Below are 18,219 nucleotides of genomic sequence, written 5' to 3'. Positions count from 1 at the left end.
GTGAGTGTGTAGAGGATGCAGTGTGTGCAGGGTGAGTGTGTTGATGATGCAGGGTGAGTGTGTAGAGGATGCCGGGTGAGTGTGTAGATGATGCAGGGTGAGTGTGTAGAGGATAGGGTGAGTGTGTTGATGATGCAGGGTGAGTGTGTAGAGGATGCAGTGTGTGCAGGCTGAGTGTGTAGAGGATGCAGGGTGAGTGTGTAGAGGATGCAGGGTGAGTGTGTAGAGGATGCAGGGTGAGTGTGTAGAGGATGCAGGGTGAGTGTGTAGAGGATGCAGGGTGAGTGTGTAGAGGATGCAGTGTGTAGAGGATGCAGTGTGTAGAGGATGCAGTGTGTGCAGGGTGAGTGTGTTGATGATGCAGGGTGAGTGTGTAGATGATGCAGGGTGAGTGTGTAGAGGATGCAGGGTGAGTGTGTAGAGGATGCAGGGTGAGTGTGTAGAGGATGCAGGGTGAGTGTGTAGAGGATGCAGGGTGAGTGTGTAGAGGATGCAGTGTGTGCAGGGTGAGTGTGTAGAGGATGCAGGGTGAGTGTGTAGAGTAGGGATCGACCGATTATCGGTTTTACCGATATAATCGGCCGATATTCGGTATTTTCGGCAATATCGGTATCGGCCAATAGAGATATTGCCGATAATACCTCCCAGGACCGCCAGGCTCATTACAAGCCCGGCGGTCCTGGGGGGGCGGGTAGCAAGCGTTTACTCACCTCCCAGCAGTTACTGCAGCTCCCCAGTGTAACTCTCGCGAGACCCGCGGCCGTCAGAGCGTTGCCATGGGTTACCATGGCAACGCTCCGCGCGGCACGCTGGCCTCAAGAGTTACACTGGGGAGCTGCAGGAACTGCTGGGAGGTGAGTAAACGCTTGCTACCCGCCCCCCCAGCTCAGCCAATGCCACTGGACCACCAGGGACTGCTCTTTCCCCCCTCCCTGGCCAGGCAACAAGCAGGGAGGGGGGACAACAAAAAAATCTATAATAATAATAATTATTAAATATATAAAAAAAATTATAATTTAATATTAAATCAAAAATGCCCCCTTACACAAACACTCCATTATTATACACTACACAAATACACTGTGTATATAATGCAGTGTTTATATAATGCAGTGTTTTTGTATAGTGTGTGTGTTTAAAAATGCAGTGTGTGTTTGTATAGTGTGTGTATATAATGCAGTGTGTGTTTGTATAGTGTGTGTATATAATGCAGTGTGTGTTTGTATAGTGTGTGTATATAATGCAGTGTGTGTTTGTATAGTGTGTGTATATAATGCAGTGTGTGTTTGTATAGTGTGTGTTTGTATAGTGTGTGTATATAATGCACACTACACAAACACACTGCATTATATACACACACTATACAAACACACACTGTATTATATACACACACTATACAAACAGACACTGTATTATATACACACACACACACACACACACACTATACAAACACACTGCATTATATACACACACTATACAAACACACTGCATTATATAAACACACTACACAAACACACTGCATTATATACACAGTGTGTTTGTGTAGTGTGTTTATATAATTCAGTTTGTGTAGTGTGTTTATATAATACACACTACACAAACACACTGCATTATATACACACACTATACAAACACACACACTCTGCATTATATAAACACACTACATTCACTATAGACACACTACACAAATACACACACTCTGCATTTGTTATATGCACACACTACACAAACACACACACACTTTGCATTTAGTAAATACAGCATTCACTTTACACACACTGCATTCACTTTACGCACACTACACAAACACTCTGCTTTCATTATATACATACTTGACAAATACACACTGCATCCACTACACACACTAGACAAATACACACTGCATCCACTACACAAACACACACTGCATCCACAACACACACACTACAAAAACACACACTGCATCCACAACACTTACACTACACAAACACACACTGCATCCACTACACACACACTACACAAACACACACTGCATCCACTACACACACACTACACAAACACACACTGCATCCACTACACACACACTACACAAACACCCACAGCTCCCCTGTCTAAACACACTGCATCCACTACACGTGGCATTTATATTTTGTGCATTTACCTTTAGAAATTGTTTTTATTTTCCAAAATGGTAAATGTACAGTATATCAGCAAATTATATCGGCTATCGGCCTGAAAGTTTACAGAATATCGGTATCGGTATCGGCTCTAAAAAATCAGTATCGGTCGATCCCTAGTGTAAAGGATAGGGTGAGTGTGTTGATGATGCAGGGTGAGTGTGTAGAGGATGCAGTGTGTGCAGGGTGAGTGTGTAGAGGATGCAGTGTGTGCAGGGTGAGTGTAAGGATGATGCAGTGTGTGCAGGGTGAGTGTGTAGAGGATGCAGGGTGAGTGTGTAGAGGATGCAGGGTGAGTGTGTAGAGGATGCAGGGTGAGTGTGTTGATGATGCAGGGTGAGTGTGTAGAGGAAGCAGTGTGTGCAGGGTGAGTGTGTAGAGGATGCAGGGTGAGTGTGTAGAGGATGCAGGGTGAGTGTGTAGAGGATGCAGGGTGAGTGTGTAGAGGATGCAGGGTGAGTGTGTAGAGGATGCAGGGTGAGTGTGTAGAGGATGCAGGGTGAGTGTGTAGAGGATGCAGGGTGAGTGTGTAGAGGATGCAGGGTGAGTGTGTAGAGGATGCAGTGTGTGCAGGGTGAGTGTGTAGAGGATGCAGGGTGAGTGTGTAGAGGATGCAGGGTGAGTGTGTAGAGGATGCAGGGTGAGTGTGTAGAGGATGCAGGGTGAGTGTGTAGAGGATGCAGGGTGAGTGTGTTGATGATGCAGTGTGTGCAGGGTGAGTGTGTTGATGATGCAGTGTGTGCAGGGTGAGTGTGTTGATGATGCAGTGTGTGCAGGGTGAGTGTGTTGATGATGCAGTGTGTGCAGGGTGAGTGTGTTGATGATGCAGTGTGTGCAGGGTGAGTGTGTTGAAGATGCAGTGTGTGCAGGGTGAGTGTGTTGAAGATGCAGTGTGTGCAGGGTGAGTGTGTTGAAGATGCAGTGTGTGCAGGGTGAGTGTGTTGATGATGCAGTGTGTGTAGAGGATGCAGTGTGTGCAGGGTGAGTGTGTGATGACATCTGTAGTTGGAGCCTTTAATCCTCTTATAGTCATCCTGCTTCCTCCCCTCCCCCAGGATTAACCCGTCCCTCAAATGTATAGATTTGCTCTGTGTAGGTGACATTATTCCCTCTAATCAATAAAACTGACATTTCTCCCATGTTCCATTCATTATGGAAAGGAGAACTTTTTTAAGTCTGCATTTTAATGCTATACATTTTATTATAATGTATTCCAGTCTTCTTCAAAGGGCTATTAACTTGCGCCTACAGCCCACGCGCATTTTATTATGGATTGCAATAAAACTGTGCACAGTTTGACCCTTCAAATTCTGCCATTTGCCACATGCCATTCTATAGAGCCCCATTCACCTTGACCCTATTCCCACGCTGGCCCCAATCTTAAAACTATTATTTTAATATAATCATTTCATCAAGTACTGAAAGGAAATATATATATATATTTTTTTTAAGTATATGTAAAAAAATGAAACCCATCTCTACCCATCTTAGTATTTGACCAAACTCGAGTCACAAAGCGGACAGTCTCTATGTACGCCGTACTTTTTGTTTATTTTACATATACTTCAATTAAAAACAGAAACACTCTTCATTCTGTCAATACTTTTCAACAAATTCTTATTATATTTCAGAATAGGTGACGGTTGTCTTTTAAGCTTGCTTCGTTGTTGTCCATGGCCCAGTCGTTAATGGGAATGTAATGCCAGTACTGACATACTGTGTCAATATAATGATGCTGACGTTTAAAATTTGTTGTATTGATGTTTTAAATGTATACATTATTTAAAATGCGTGACTGTTTGTGTAGTATGTAAAAAACAGAGCAGGCAAGCGTGCATTTTCATTTAAGTCATTCATATGAAAACATTGTTGTACTTTAAAAGGCTCGCCTCAGGGCGGAGATGATCCCCATTTTTTATATTAACAAAAATATGTATATACATCATAAAGTATTCTGATTTGCTGCAAATTCCCAGGGTTGCAGCTTTTGCAGTGAGCTCTGACCATACCAGTTAGTGTCTCAGTCAGAATGCCCCTCCCTGGAAGGTGTTTATGGGACATGTAGTTTGCTGTGGCTGCTTAATGGTGTCTATTTACAAATATATGGAAGGAACTGGGGTTTGTTGCAGTAATCTGAATGGTAGGTGCCAGGGAATGTGGTAGATTGCCTTATTTGTGCACACATTACAAATGTTTGGGCACGCAGGGTAGGACGTGTGTGATTTCCTGTTATTTTGGGCACCAAAGGGGCAGTCTTAAAGCTGTAGGAGACAGAGGACCGTCTTTCGCTGTAAACAGGGAGCACCAAGATAGGGCATCTGAGGCATGGCTAGATGGGAATGAGTGGGGAGGGAGATTAGAGAAAGCAGCATGGCAGGGGAGGGGGCAGGAGGTGTTGGGGTGTGTCAGGGGACGATGGTAGTAGGAAGTGTGGGGTATCGAAATGGCAGGAAAGATGGAAGTAGGACGTTTGAGGTATGGCAGGAAGGATGGACATAGGAAGTGGGGGGTATGGCAGGAAGGATGGACGTAGGAAGTGGGGGGTATGGCAGGAAGGATGGACGTAGGAAGTGGGGGGTATGGCAGGAAGGATGGACGTAGGAAGTGGGGGTGAATGGCAGGAAGGAAGGATGTAGGAAGTGGGGGGGTATGACCGGAAGGATTGATGTAGGAAGTCGGGGGTATGACAGGAAGGATGGATGTAGGAAGTGGGGGGTATGACGGGAAGGATTGATGTAGGAAGTCGGGGGTATGACAGGAAGGATGGATGTAGGAAGTGGGGGGGTATGGCAGGAAGGATGGATGTAGGAAGTGGGGGGTATGGCAGGAAGGATGGATGTAGGAAGTGGGGGGTATGACAGGAAGGATGGATGTAGGAAGTGGGGGATATGACAGGAAGGATGGATGTAGGAAGTGTGGGGTAGGTGGTAGGTGGTTTGGAGCATTCCTGGGGGAGACAGAGGTAGGTGGTTTGGAGCATGGCTGGGGGAGACAGAGGTAGGAGGTTTGGAGCATGGCTGGGGAGTCAGAGGTAGGTGGTTTGCGGCATGGCTGGGAGAGACAGAGGTAGGTGGCTTGGAGCATGGCTGGGGGAGACAGAGGTAGGTGGTTTGGAGCATGGCTGGGGGAGACAGAGGTAGGTGGTTTGGAGCATGGCTGGGGGAGACAGAGGTAGGTGGTTTGGAGCATGGCTGGGGGAGACAGAGGTAGGTGGTTTGGAGCATGGCTGGGGGAGACAGAGGTAGGTGGATTTGAGTGTGGCTGGGGGCGTTCAGAGGTAGGTGGATTTGAGTGTGGCTGGGGGCGTTCAGAGGTAGGTGGATTTGAGTGTGGCTGGGGGCGTTCAGAGGTAGGTGGATTTGAGTGTGGCTGGTGGCGTTCAGAGGTAGGTGATTCGGAGCATTGCTGGGGGAACAGTGATAGGTGGTGGGACAGAAGGGCAGAAGTGGGAGGTGAGAGTCTTGGATGATGTCAAGGCGAACCAATGTTTGCGAGGTAGATGTCGGATCACATTCCCATTATGCTCATCCAGCCTCAGGAGGTAGCTGACATTCCTGGACATGTTATTGGTTTCAGCACTAGCACTGGACATGTTCATTAAACCACGATTAGCAAGTGCGTATTGAATGGGCAGTGCAGAACTTGCAAGTGATTTAATTTATGAAAAGCCAGTTCAAATGGAATAGTCTACAAAGAGGTGTGTGACTTTTTGTTTATTTGACCTTAACCAGTGAACACCATAACCCACTATAAGCTGTTGGAATGGGATCATTTAGGTAGCAGCCCAAGCACTATAACCCCATCTGTATAGTGATGTTGGTAGGATCCACAATTCTGATCGTTACAATTCTTTATATAGTGGCAACATATAAAGCAGCGCTGTACCATAGGTAAAACAAGACAAACCATTCTAACAAAATCCGTTTGACCTACAGGAACAGTAGGTGAATAGGTTCCGGCCCAAACAGCTAACAATCTAAAAGGATGAGGAACCAATACAGAGAGGGAAGTGAATTATCTGTATGTACCTGAAAGGACCAGAGGTGTGACTGGGAGGTAACTTGCGATCAGCTAAATGGTGGATTCTAGTGAATTCAAAACTAAACTGCAAAATGTATTTTCAAGTAGGTGATATAGGAAACCTCTCCAACTCCAGCAGTCACAGCACGGCCGATTTAACCTACATTGTGCCATTTGGATTTCAATATAGTTCTCTGTTTAGTGAATAAAACATTGAGAGACTGGGTTTTCCTTTCACATGTTCTGTAAGAAAAATAACTTGGAACTTATTTATATTAAATGTATGTTCAAAGGCTGCAACAGAAAGGGTTAGCATGACTTGTAATTGGGACCCAATTTAAAATAAAAATGTTCCGCCTGCATGTTTGCTAAAAAGGCAAATTTTCCTAGTCCGCTATGTTAATGTATTTCTGTAATTCACGAACGCAATTATCATTTTTATAAATGTGTATTTTTTTTTTTTTAATTATGTGAGGTATATACATGTATGATGTTTATTGTTGCATTAAGTTGATGCTCCTTGCTGTTGTTCCTGTGGTTTTTTTTTGGGGTGCCAGATGTTGCTGGAAGATGCTGCAGTGATACTCCTACGCACGCCTGCAGGGGACTGGTCCTCCGCTCGGCTGCTGTCCGCTAGCCCTGTTTTGGTGCAGTTTGTTGCACAGGTGTGAGAGTGAGCATCACATAGCGGTCCTGTGCTGTCTGCACGGCAGCCTAGGCCAGGACAGAATAGAGGCTTGTTCAAGGACAAAGAGACCGTCTGGGGATTAGGGATTAGGTAGCAGGGGCTAAGGCCAGGCTGGGGGTGCAGGTGGCAGGACGAGGGAACCTGGAAAGAGTTTGAGAGACAGAGGTTTGGAGGCTTCCCGGCATGTACAGAGCAGATGTGAGTCGGGGAGGGAGGCTGGCTTAGGAGTCCCTCCCATTCTAGATACAGAACTGCAGGAGGGGGAGAGAGAAACAGCTGAACACACAAGCTCCCCAGCCTTATCAGGCCTCCTAAAATATACTCCCCTCCCTGTATCTAGCAGGGAGGGGGGACCCCAACACATACCTGGGTGTGAGTATCCCCCTGCCTGCTGACTCGATACCCCCCCACCTCCCTCCCCCTGCTGCTTTCTCTGCATGAATGAATGGAAGGAGGGATGCTGCTAGCTCATCTTCCCATGGCTGCCAGGTCAGTGCCTTGCTTGTTGTGGGTATTTATTTTCTGCACGCTTTGCCTGCTTTGACCTTGTGGTGATCTACATGTATCTCTCGATATTCTACCCCCCCCAGCCAGTGAGTCTGTCTTTCCATCAGAGTGTGTGTTCATTGCACGGTGTACAATCCACGCCGTGGCTCTGTCTCTGCATTGTGACACATTCTGATATGGGGTTCCTGCTGAAACCCCCATGATGCTAATGTAGGCAAAAGGATTTCAGACAAAAGGCTCTGTTTTGCTCCTCGCCACCCTCGCAGAAGCCTAAATTATCAATGCGTCATCCTGGCTGTCACTGCAGTGGGCTTCATCGGTGAGTATTGCCACGGACGAACTCCTCAGTGCTCTGCGGGTGTCCACATTCAGGCCGGCGTGCAGTAGGTTGCAGCCTGTTTTACATCCATGCATCTGATCATACCCAGTCGGTGGGCTCCGTACGACACTTCGTGCGTTCATTGTCTGTGTTTAGGGTGTGTCTTTTTAGGGGGGACCAATATTTATTGGAAGTTGTGTCTTGGCCTGTGTTTTTGCGAGCATTGCCCGGGCAGTGAGTGTCATCTCCCTGGAGTGTGAGCAGGTGGAGGTAATAGAGGGACCTTCTCAGCTTTTCCTGTCCCTGTTATTATAAATTCTCCGGAGTCGCTCACACAGTGTGCGTTACCGTAAGACAAACATCTCCAGTTGGAGGATTATGTGGAGAGGGCTATTTCTGTCGACAGGAACATATGAGAGCCAGGCAATTACAATTAATTTGGAGCGGTTTTAATCTAAACTCCTTCGGTGGGACTTGTTCAAGCCTGAGCCCCAGACATGGCATCTGGCTGCATGTATGTGTTGGGGATGATATGTAGCAATCGTGGGAAAGTGATGCTTGCAGAGTTCGATCTACTAAACAGTGAGCCATGGACATTCTAGGTTAACTGTACTGACTGAGTGGAGAACTTTGTTTTTCAACTCCTGTATTTTGCCCTTAGTGGTGTTTAGCTTGGACTGTTTTTAAATTAAAACTGCTTATCTCCTCTGGCTGAGACGGGAAGGAGTTGAAGTTTTTTTAAAGTATATAGTACTTTATTTCATAAACTACAGTGGCATTATATGATAAAAATTCTATACCCCATGCCGTGTGTATTGATGTTTGTGAGTTGAGTTGGGCCAACTATTGAGACATTTTGCTTGGGTGAAGGGGAGATCACAATTTGTGTTTAGATAGTATGTTATATCGTTGCAATTTCACCTTGCTACTGTTACACGGGGTCCATCTCTTGCCATTGCAGCAGATATTTCTCAGGAAATTAAACGTTATGTCAAAAATAGCCATCAATAAATACCCTGTGGCCCTCACTGTCCTCGTCTATATATCTTTTATTGAAATTTTACAATGTAAACGCTGTAGAAATGCAAAAATCGAAATAACGCACAGTTGGGGGATATGATAGAAACATTTAAATACATAAAGGGAATCAACACAGTAAAGGAGGAGACTATATTTAAAAGAAGAAAAACTACCACAACAAGAGGACATAGACATTAGAGGGGCAAAGGTTTAAAAAAAATATCCGGAAGTATTACTTTACTGTGAGGGTAGTGGATGCATGGAATAGCCTTCCAGGTGAAGTGGTAGAGGTTAACACAGTAAAGAAGTTTAAGCATGTGTGGGATAGGCATAAGGCTATCCTAACTATAAGATAAGGCCAGGGACCTAATGAAAGTATTTAGAAAACTGGGCAGACTAGATGGGCCGAATGGTTCTTATCTGCCGTCACGTTCTATGTTTCTGGACTTTTTTAAAGTGCTATATTTTGTTACAAAGACTGTGTATTACAGGAGAATTCCTTTTAAATCCTAGATGTGATATTGTAAAACATTTGTTTTCAGATTGTCTGAGCTCCATATAAAAATAACTCTGTAGGTGTATATTTAACCCTTGGGCATGTAGCTGGATGCTGCTGTTGCAGATGTAACTTCCTTTTTCAGGTCTGTCACCATACAAAATGCTGGCCCTCTGGGGGCCGCCATCTTGTTTTGATTTGCATCTTTAGACCTCCCCATTCATTTACTCCACAGATTTGGGGGATGTTAGTACATCCTTCCAGGTTCAGAAGAAAGATGAACTCCAGATTGTGGCAAAGAATTATGGGCGTTGTAGTCCAACATCTTGGTGGCCTGAATTCAATATCTCTTGCAGCACTGTCCTCTGTTGGGTTTACACCACCTTCTGAATTTGGTCGGACATAGCACGCTCCCTCAGGCAGATCAGTGGGAGAGACTAATCATGCAAATCAGACCAAGATGGCCGCCTCCAGTATGGAATAGTCATGTGTCCTTAAGGGGTTAATAGGCAATAGGAGGATTGATACTCCAACCAAACATTTGGGATAAATTAACCAAGATAAGAGAATATGAGCTCAGTTTAGCATAACTTGGACAGGCCCAGCTCACTGCATCTTACTTTTTATGTGAATAACCTCTTTCTGTCTTTGCAAGTTCTTCGCTAACCTCTTGTTTTTTGTGTTCAGTCCTGATTGTCATTTTTATTTCTCCTCCTCCCTGCTATGGTTGAGATTTTGTAATGTACAGTTTGATCCAAATGGGCCATCTATCTCCCCATTTGTTTGTAGCACCCCTTTAGTGATTTTTTTCTTTTTAACAGCCTTATTCACGTAGTGCACCCCCTATAGCTCGCTTACTTGCTTATGATAGAAAATCTGACTTTTGTTTGTATCCATATCTCCCTGTCTAAGCCAGTGGTTTTTAACCCCCCGATTGGGACCCAAAATTGTCTTCCACATGCTATCGGGTTGCCAATTATTGGAGCGAGGACATCATGTTTATTAGACCCCTCAGCAATAAATTGTTTATAATTCCAGCATTGCCTTCCCAGTGCCATGCGGGTCCTCCTTGAAAACTGGGACGAGTCAAATTAAGGTGACTTTCAGAATTTATTTTGCAATGTATTTAATCACAATGGGGAAAAAAAAGTCACAAAGTAATATTCAAATTGAATATTAGTTCTCTAAGCTCAGTTAGTGGATGTAATTTGGGTCCCTATCAAAAAAGGTTAAGAATTGCTGCTCTCACCCTTATATTCTCTTTGACCATTTCGTAGATTTCTTGTTTAGATTTTTGATGTATGGATTATCAATGTTGTATTTATTTATGTAACTTTTTTGGTGGGGGGGCGCGGAGGGGGTGGATTGTTATTATTATTTATATTTTTAGCTTCACAAATTTCCTTTTTATTTCTTTTGCTTTATCCTTTTTTCTCTTTTTAAATCTGGTTTCTTTAATCCCAGCACGGCAAGTAACTCGAACCGAAGTTCGCCTGCTTGTTCCCCGATCCTGCGCAAGCGTTCTCGCTCACCGACACCCCAACAGAGTGAAGGAGAAATCATGGTGGAAAAAAGCTCAGACCATTCATCAGACAAATCCCCTCCAACCCCCGAACCCGGGGTACAGAGGAGTGGATCCTCACAATCAGGGCGGAGTGGAGGCAAAAACTCCAAGGTGAGTTCTCTTAATACATTTAGTTATTTGCTGCATCTTTCTATGAAACCACAATGTATCGATGCTTTAAAAGAAAGAATTGCTCATTTCTAAAATTCATTGTAAAAAAAAAGCATATTTTTTGTATTCTGTCTGAACAGTCAGTGATTGTAAGTGCATTAAACCTCACAATAATTGGCTCTCCAAAGACCATGTGTTACACTTTGTGATCATCATGATTTTACCCCTAAAACTCTGTCAGCATTGGATAGAACCCTTAAAGAGCAGATTGTTTGAATTACATAAACCATCACTGGTCCTTCAGGGGTTAAACACCTGCCAGTCATTTACAATTCTGATTAAATGTTTCTTTGCCCAGGGAACAACTCTTTGTAAACATCCTGCTTTAGTGGAGCACAACTCTCTTCTCAGCCAGCCTTGGGCTTAGTGTTGTTTATTAAGCATGACATGTTCTGCAGAATAATGTCTTTCCTAATCAGTGATACTTCCATATGTCATGTTTAGAAGTTTGTGGTTGGTTTCATCTGTATAACTTATCATGTATATTGTGTTACCATTGTAAAATCATCTGAGACACCAATTTCATGGCAACCTGAAGATGGTTTTGGGCACAAGAGCTGAAATAGCAGCATGTGATCTTTAACAACCAGCTTCCCTTGAGAGGGTTGTGGTTTTCTTGCGAGTGTCCTGATGAGCCTGATGGGACTTATGATGGAAGACAGGCAATATTATCTGAGGATTCTGAAAATCCATAGTCCACATTCAGCCAACACGTGGCCGGCCATGATATCAGCAGTGCGTTCCCAAGTTGAAAGACCTGATTTGGGTAGAATAAAGAAATATCATCACAGTAGTGTATCTGATACACTAAATACATGAGAAATTACACTTGTTCAACTGCAACATAAATCCTAAACTCCCTCTCAATTCCTTCTATTTCGCAGTCTGTTCCATCCAGTTTCTTTCCCTCTATCTATTCTATCCATCCATTCTCTCCCTCTATCCATCCATTCTCTCCCTCTATCCATCCGTTCTCTCCCTCTATCCATCCGTTCTCTCCCTCTATCCATCCGTTCTCTCCCTCTATCCATCCGTTCTCTCCCTCTATCCATCCGTTCTCTCCCTCTATCCATCCGTTCTCTCCCTCTATCCATCCGTTCTCTCCCTCTATCCATCCGTTCTCTCCCTCTATCCATCCGTTCTCTCCCTCTATCCATCCGTTCTCTCCCTCTATCCATCCGTTCTCTCCCTCTATCCATCCGTTCTCTCCCTCTATCCATCCGTTCTCTCCCTCTATCCATCCGTTCTCTCCCTCTATCCATCCGTTCTCTCCCTCTATCCATCCGTTCTCTCCCTCTATCCATCCGTTCTCTCCCTCTATCCATCCGTTCTCTCCCTCTATCTATTCGTTCTCTCCCTCTATCTTTCCGTTCTCTCCCTCTATCTATCCGTTCTCTCCCTCTATCTATCCGTTCTCTCCCTCTATCTATCCGTTCTCTCCCTCTATCTATCCGTTCTCTCCCTCTACCTATCCATTCTCTCCCTCTACCTATCCGTTCTCTCCCTCTATCTATTCTATCCATTCGTTCTCTCCCTCTATCTATTCTATCCATCCGTTCTCTCCCTCTATCTATCCGTTCTCTCCCTCTATCTATCCATTCTCTCCCTCTATCTATCCATTCTCTCCCTCTATCTATCCATTCTCTCCCTCTATCTATCCATTCTCTCCCTCTATCTATCCATTCTCTCCCTCTATCTATCCATTCTCTCCCTCTATCTATCCATTCTCTCCCTCTATCTATCCATTCTCTCCCTCTATCTATCCATTCTCTCCCTCTATCTATCCGTTCTCTCCCTCTATCTATCCGTTCTCTCCCTCTATCTATTCTATCTATCCGTTCTCTCCCTCTATCTATTCTATCTATCCGTTCTCTCCCTCTATCTATTCTATCTATCCGTTCTCTGTGTATAGCTCCTGGGCTGTGTATTAGGGAACCTGTGTATAGCTCCCGGACTGTGTATTAGGGAACCTGTGTATAGCTCCTGGACTGTGTATTAGGGAACCTGTGTATAGCTCCTAGACTGTGTATAAGGGAACCTGTGTATAGCTCCTGGACTGTGTATTAGGGAACCTGTGTATAGCTCCCGGACTGTGTATTAGGGAACCTGTGTATAGCTCCCGGACTGTGTATTAGGGAACCTGTGTATAGCTCCTGGACTGTGTATTAGGGAACCTGTGTATAGCTCCTAGGCTGTGTATTAGGGAACCTGTGTATAGCTCCCGGACTGTGTATTAGGGAACCTGTGTATAGCTCCTGGACTGTGTATTAGGGAACCTGTGTATAGCTCCTGGTCGGTGTATTAGGGAACCTGTGTATAGCTCCTGGGCTGTGTATTAGGGAACCTGTGTACAGCTCCTGGACTGTGTATTAGGGACTGTGTATTAGGGAACCTGTGTATAGCTCCTGGACTGTGTATTGGGACTGTGTATTAGCGAACCTGTGTATAGCTCCTGGACTGTGTATTAGGGAACCGGTGTATAGCTCCTGTATTAGGGACTGTGTATTAGGGAACCTGTGTATAGCTCCTGTATTAGGGACTGTGTATTAGGGAACCTGTGTATAGCTCCTGTATTAGGGACTGTGTATTAGGGAACCTGTGTATAGCTCCTGTATTAGGGACTGTGTATTAGGGAACCTGTGTATAGCTCCTGTATTAGGGACTGTGTATTATGGAACCTGTGTATAGCTCCTGTATTAGGGACTGTGTATTAGGGAACCTGTATTAGGGACTGTGTATTAGGGAACCTGTGTATAGCTCCTGTATTAGGGACTGTGTATTAGGGACTGTGTATTAGGGAACCTGTGTATAGCTCCTGTAGTAGGGACTGTGTGTTGGGGAACCTGTGTATAGCTCCTGTATTAGGGACTGTGTGTTGGGGAACCTGTGTATAGCTCCTGTATTAGGGACTGTGTGTTAGGGAACCTGTGTATAGCTCCTGTATTAGGGACTGTGTATTAGGGAACCTGTGTATAGCTCCTGTATTAGGGACTGTGTGTTAGGGAACCTGTGTATAGCTCCTGTATTAGGGACTGTGTATTATGGAACCTGTGTATACCTCCTGTATTAGGAACTGTGTATTAGGGAACCTGTGTATAGCTCCTGTATTAGGGACTGTGTGTTGGGGAACCTGTGTATAGCTCCTGTATTAGGGACTGTGTGTTGGGGAACCTGTGCATACCTCCTGTATTAGGGACTGTGTATAAGGGAACCTGTGTATAGCTCCTGTATTAGGGACTGTGTATTAGGGAACCTGTGTATAGCTCCTGTATTAGGGAACCTGTGTATAGCTCCTGTATTAGGGACTGTGTATTATGGAACCTGTGTATAGCTCCTGTATTAGGGACTGTGTGTTGGGGAACCTGTGTATAGCTCCTGTATTAGGAACTGTGTATTAGGGAACCTGTGTATAGCTCCTGTATTAGGGACTGTGTGTTGGGGAACCTGTGCTCAGATTCTTTACTGTATAAACGGCGCTTTCTCTCATGTGTAAAAAGTAAAAACATCCCACTAAAAACACCAACTGGTTTAAAATAGATCCTGTTTATTATGTAGCGCATGGTGCAGGCGATAAAAAGTCTGAAGTGTGACTCAAGCTTTCACACCAACTACGTGTATTTATTTTACACGGTACGAATTTTAAGGAAAACTTACAGTTTGCACAATATCTTATGAAGAATCTGATTAAAATTATTGCTTTAACCGACGGAATGCCAATATTATGGGCAGTGCACTGTCAGACCTATCAATCCTAGCCTTGCGCCTCTTAAAGGAGCACTTTATGTGTAATAATGCACCAAAACAACTTAAGCTTAAAGGGAAACTATAGAGCCATGAAAACAAAGTTGTTTTCTTGGCACTATAGCTCCCCCCCCCCCCCCTTTTGTGATGCAGAAAGGGTTGAAAGCAATGCGTTCCCATGGGGGCTCCGGGTGACGCTGGAGGTACAGTATTAAAAGGCAAAAATTGGCCCGGAAGTCCGTCTAGTGGCTGTCTGGTAGAGGTGGTAAAGGTGGAGTTACCCATGAATTTAAGTAAGTTTCTTAAAAACTGCAGTAATTAGCTTTGCAGGGTTAAGGGTGCTGGGACAGTGCACCCAAACCACTTAAATAAGCTGAAGTGGTTTGGGTGCCTATAGTGTCCCTTTTAATGAAGCCCTTAAAATCTCACTGCTCAAATCTGTCACTTTATGGTTAAATTACTTTGTTTATTCAGCCCTAGCCACACCTCTCTGGCTGTGACTCAGACAACCTTCCTAAATACTTCCTGTATAGAGAGATCTATTTTATTGACTTGCTTTATTGCACAGTTTAATTTCGAAACTCTAATTTCCTGCTCTGTTTATAGACTTTTAGTAGCATTTTTGTCCATGCAGGCTTTGTCAGTCACAGCCAGGGGAGGTGTGGCTAGGGCGGCATAAACAGAAGCAAATGTGATTTAACTTCTAAATGGCAAAGAATAATGCAGTGAGAATGCAGGGGCATGACATATACTCCATAACTTCTTCATTAAGCTAAATTTGTTTTTGTGCCTATTGTGTCGCTTTAAATGTTAACATGGACTTTCATGTACAGAATGCAAAGTCCTCTTCAGATAATTGACATAATGAGCTTTTACGGGGTGCTTGCACAATGTGGCTTGGTCTTCCTGCGCATGGTGTACACGACAGTGCTGGTTTGTTTCTGTGCTGCAGGAATTGCCGGGATGTCCTGCTTAGCATTTTGAGAACACACCACTGCTCCAACACCCTTCATATCTCGCTACTTGTGGCACAGTCCATTGTATGATACAATGTATCCTAAGGGGTCTCAGGCACACTCCTAAAATATTAAAGCAACACTATAGTCACCTAAACAACTTTAGCTCAATGAAGCAGTTTTGGTGTATAGAACATGCTTCTCGGGTTTCACTGCTCAATTCACTGCCATTTAGGAGTTAAATCACGTTGTTTCTGTTTATGCAGCCCTTGCCACATCTGCCCTGACTCTCATTGACACAGCCTGCATGAAAAAACACTGGTTTCACTTTCAATCAGATGTAATTTACCTTAAACAATTGTATCTCTTTCTCTGTAAATTGAACTTTAATCACATACAGAAGGGTCTTGCAGGGTCTAGCAAGCTATTAACATAGCAGGGGATAAGAAAATCTAAATTAAACAGAACTTGCAATAGAGGAAAAATAAACTTTAGACGACTCTTTACAGTTAGTGTTTAGGAAGGCTGTGCAAGTCACATGCAGGGAGGTGTGACTAGGGTTCATAAACAAAGGGATTTAACTCCTAAATGGCAGAGGATTGAGCAGTGAGGCTGCAGGGGCATGTTCTATACACCAAAACTGCTTCATTAAGCTAAAGTTGTTTTGGTGACTGTAGTGTCCCTTTAAACCTCAAAGTAATCTAGAGCTTCCCCTTGTTTCTGTGTGCTGACATTTTAATTTGAAATTACCTTATGTTTTTGTTTTGGACACAAGGCAATCTAATATGTTTTGAATTTCTGAACGGTTATTATGTGGTTGTATGAACACATTATAAGGTCCTGCAGGCTGCCCATATAGATCCTTCCAAAGATCCCCAAAAGACGTCCCTGATTCAGATTAAAAAGAAAGTTATTATAAAATCTGATTCATTCTGTTTCAGGATATTTTATAATCCTATTTTCCTGTATTCTGGCAATGTAAGGGTTACAGTGTTCCATACCACGCTCTAACCTTATTAGGAATATTGCTCGGGATTTAACATGGATAAGCTGGCATTTGCCACATGTGGCATGTTCTGCCATAATAACCCTGGGATAATGTTTAGCCCCATATGGACACAGACGCTTCACTTTCTCAGCTCTTCCTTGGATTCCAATAAAGACCGGAATTGCACTCCGTTATATTAACCTTTACCAGTTAAGAATTCTCTTCTATTTTCCTAAAGATTCAAACGGTTCCTTCCACTAAAACGTTGCCAGGGTTTGATCATTTTTAATTGCTCCGCTGCTCAAAGAGCTGGTGTACACAAACTGGTATATTGCACGAACACATTGATTAAATATATATGCTTATATTTTTATATATTTTTTATGTGTTCCTGCAAATAAAAAAAAAAAAATATATATATATATATATAGATACACATTTAGCATTCGTAGTAATTTATGATTTAAAGAGCAAATAATCAAATTATAATAGTGCAAATATCTTCGCAAATTAGATTATTTTTTTGTACCGTTTACCGAACAGGGGATTTTATGTTTCATTTTATTTTTGTGTATTATTAATATGTAACTAATGTGTTTGGAAAATATCACTATCACAAAATAGTTTGTTAAAAGTATAAGTTGCTGTGTATTTTTAATGTTAGATCATCCGATATTTTATAACTGCACAATTATTTTCCCAAAATAAAACTGGCTTGTTATTTGATAAGTGAATTATTGCTTTTGATGAACACAAAACCGGTAATTAATTTGTTAAACGAACATCCAAACGCCATGACACTTACACTGCGTTGTACTAATAAACACTCCCAGAGTAAGTAGTTAAATGTTTTGACAACTTACCTGGGGTTTTCTGTGCATCCATCCGACTCAATAGGCTAAACCTGGCACGGCATTCGAGTGCCCTGGCCCCCTCCCATGTTATTTAGTCAAACGGTTTCTATATACCCTATTAGAGGGCAATGGCACTCCTACCACGAGAATATTCGCCCACTAACCAACCACCTTTGTGGCCAGTAAACCTCAGGAGGGCCCATGTTCAGCGCCGTTTAAAGGTTCTGGACAGAGAAGCTTTGAATTCCTTTTGCACAATGCATTTGCGTCTAATTATACGTTTACCACAGGAGACTTTGAGCCCAGAAAACAGGATGGTGAGACCGTTTTAGCAATCAGATTATGTGAACGATTTGTGTTGCTAAATTAATACATTTCCATTTTCAGAATAATACAGGGCATTTCCCCCCCAAATAACTAGCCATGAGTTCAGTTATGCAAAAATTCTTTATTTATTTTTCTAATATTGTATTTAATTTTGTATGTATATATTTGCCATGAATAGTATTTTGGGAAACCTTTGCTATGGAGCCTGATCGTATTGAAACGAAAGCAATGGGTACTTTAAATACATTATTCAACCTATTGAAATGTTCTCTAGTCGAACAAATCCTCCAAATTCAGGTATTTTTCCACATCTGCTAATTTGACCTACAAACCCATGTTTAGTAAATAACCCAACAGACCTGAAGCTTCTCCGTCCAAGGTCTGTGTTTAAAATATCGAGTCACTATAAGCT

At 43.3% G+C, this 18,219-nt stretch overlaps 1 protein-coding gene across 7 annotated transcripts in view; it reads left to right on the top strand.

Annotated features, from left to right (window-relative positions):
• The window catches only part of GRAMD1B (GRAM domain containing 1B), a 136,173-nt gene that overhangs the window by 51,488 nt on the left and 66,466 nt on the right, over window positions 1-18,219 (top strand). For 5 of the 7 annotated variants that reach the window (XM_063436244.1, XM_063436247.1, XM_063436245.1 and 2 more), the window contains exon 2: window positions 10,671-10,881. In XM_063436244.1, coding sequence (XP_063292314.1) covers window positions 10,671-10,881 — 211 coding nt within the window. Of the gene's footprint in view, window positions 1-7,129; window positions 7,237-7,661; window positions 7,691-10,670; window positions 10,882-18,219 lie in introns of those variants that run through there. The other 2 variants (XM_063436250.1, XM_063436248.1) reach the window with 2 other exon arrangements.

The sequence above is a fragment of the Pelobates fuscus genome, chromosome 11 (genome assembly GCF_036172605.1).
Source record: "Pelobates fuscus isolate aPelFus1 chromosome 11, aPelFus1.pri, whole genome shotgun sequence".
Classification (NCBI taxonomy): Eukaryota; Metazoa; Chordata; class Amphibia; order Anura; family Pelobatidae; genus Pelobates; species Pelobates fuscus.
Note: the sequence above shows the minus strand (reverse complement) of the source record. Positions and strands in the feature narration are given on the sequence as shown.